The sequence below is a fragment of the Phaethon lepturus genome, unplaced genomic scaffold (assembly GCF_000687285.1).
Source record: "Phaethon lepturus isolate BGI_N335 unplaced genomic scaffold, ASM68728v1 scaffold34643, whole genome shotgun sequence".
In the NCBI taxonomy this organism is placed as follows: domain Eukaryota; kingdom Metazoa; phylum Chordata; class Aves; order Phaethontiformes; family Phaethontidae; genus Phaethon; species Phaethon lepturus.
The window spans coordinates 8,164-9,067 of NW_010530336.1; the positions used below are offsets into that span (position 1 = coordinate 8,164).

A 904-nucleotide genomic window follows, 5' to 3' on the forward strand; every position below is an offset into this window, starting at 1 on the left:
CAATATACCATTTCCGCACCCCTTAGGACTTTACTAAAACCTGCAGGTCACTTTATTTTCTATATCTTCCTTGAAGCTTTTGAGTCGGATTTGCCTCCAGTGAGACACCAACTCTGTAAGTGTTTCATGGTGACTTCGGCTCCCCAAAGGTGCCGGTGTTTTGAGTCCAAGGCTGAAGTCTGCTCAAAGTGCCAGTTCATCTCCTGCCTGCCAACGCGCCCACGTGTATTGCCCTTTTCTACTCTTTGCCTGCCTTTGGCTTGCTGTAGAGGTCCGGACATGGAAAGAGTTCATAAGTAACAGGGAAAGCAATAAGACTGTCAGAACAGGATTGGCTTCTTACAATTTTTCTGATACAAAGAGGCTTAAATTACCTGTTTTCCCAAAAAGTTACGATTAGGACAATCGTGACAATGGAGAGCATGAATCCCAGGATGGAGAGTATAACCATGACCACGCTGCTATCTAAAGAAAAACAAAGAACATCAGCCAATGCATGCAAACATCTTACTGTTAAGCCACCGTAACTGTAACCTCTCTTCAGACAATAAATTAGAATTAATTAAGTGCAGTGGTGCATTTGTCCTGCCTCCCTGAAGGAGGGAAGAGGTAGGCTGCCAGAGCACCAGCACTTGGCTGAGCTCCAGCTGGGTACCCAGGCTGGATTAAAGCCGCTCAAAATCTGCTTTTGCCTCCAGCGCGTTGAAGCCACCACTCGCCGCGTCCTTACGGCGGTACTGAAGGGACTTCAAACGCCTGCAATGCTGAGGTGCCCCCAGGAACTGCAGGGAGCCCAAGGACCAGAAGGATGTGCGATGATGAGACTTCATCCCGTACCGTGTTCGTGACTGAGGTGCCACGTCCGCGCGCGGCCCCGGGGCCCCGCAACGGGTCGCGTTTCACC

General features: G+C 50.0%; 1 protein-coding gene across 1 annotated transcript in view; it reads right to left on the reverse strand.

Moving 5' to 3' along the window:
- The window catches only part of LOC104618606 (interleukin-7 receptor subunit alpha-like), a 4,671-nt gene extending 3,841 nt beyond the window's left edge, over nt 1–830 (reverse strand). Inside the window, exons 1-2 of the mRNA XM_010284243.1 lie at nt 731–830; nt 375–465 (exon numbers count right to left, since the gene is read on the reverse strand). Of these exons, the coding sequence (XP_010282545.1) occupies nt 375–465; nt 731–830 (191 nt within the window). The remainder of the gene's footprint in view (nt 1–374; nt 466–730) is intronic.
- Between the last annotated feature and the right edge of the window lie 74 nt (nt 831–904).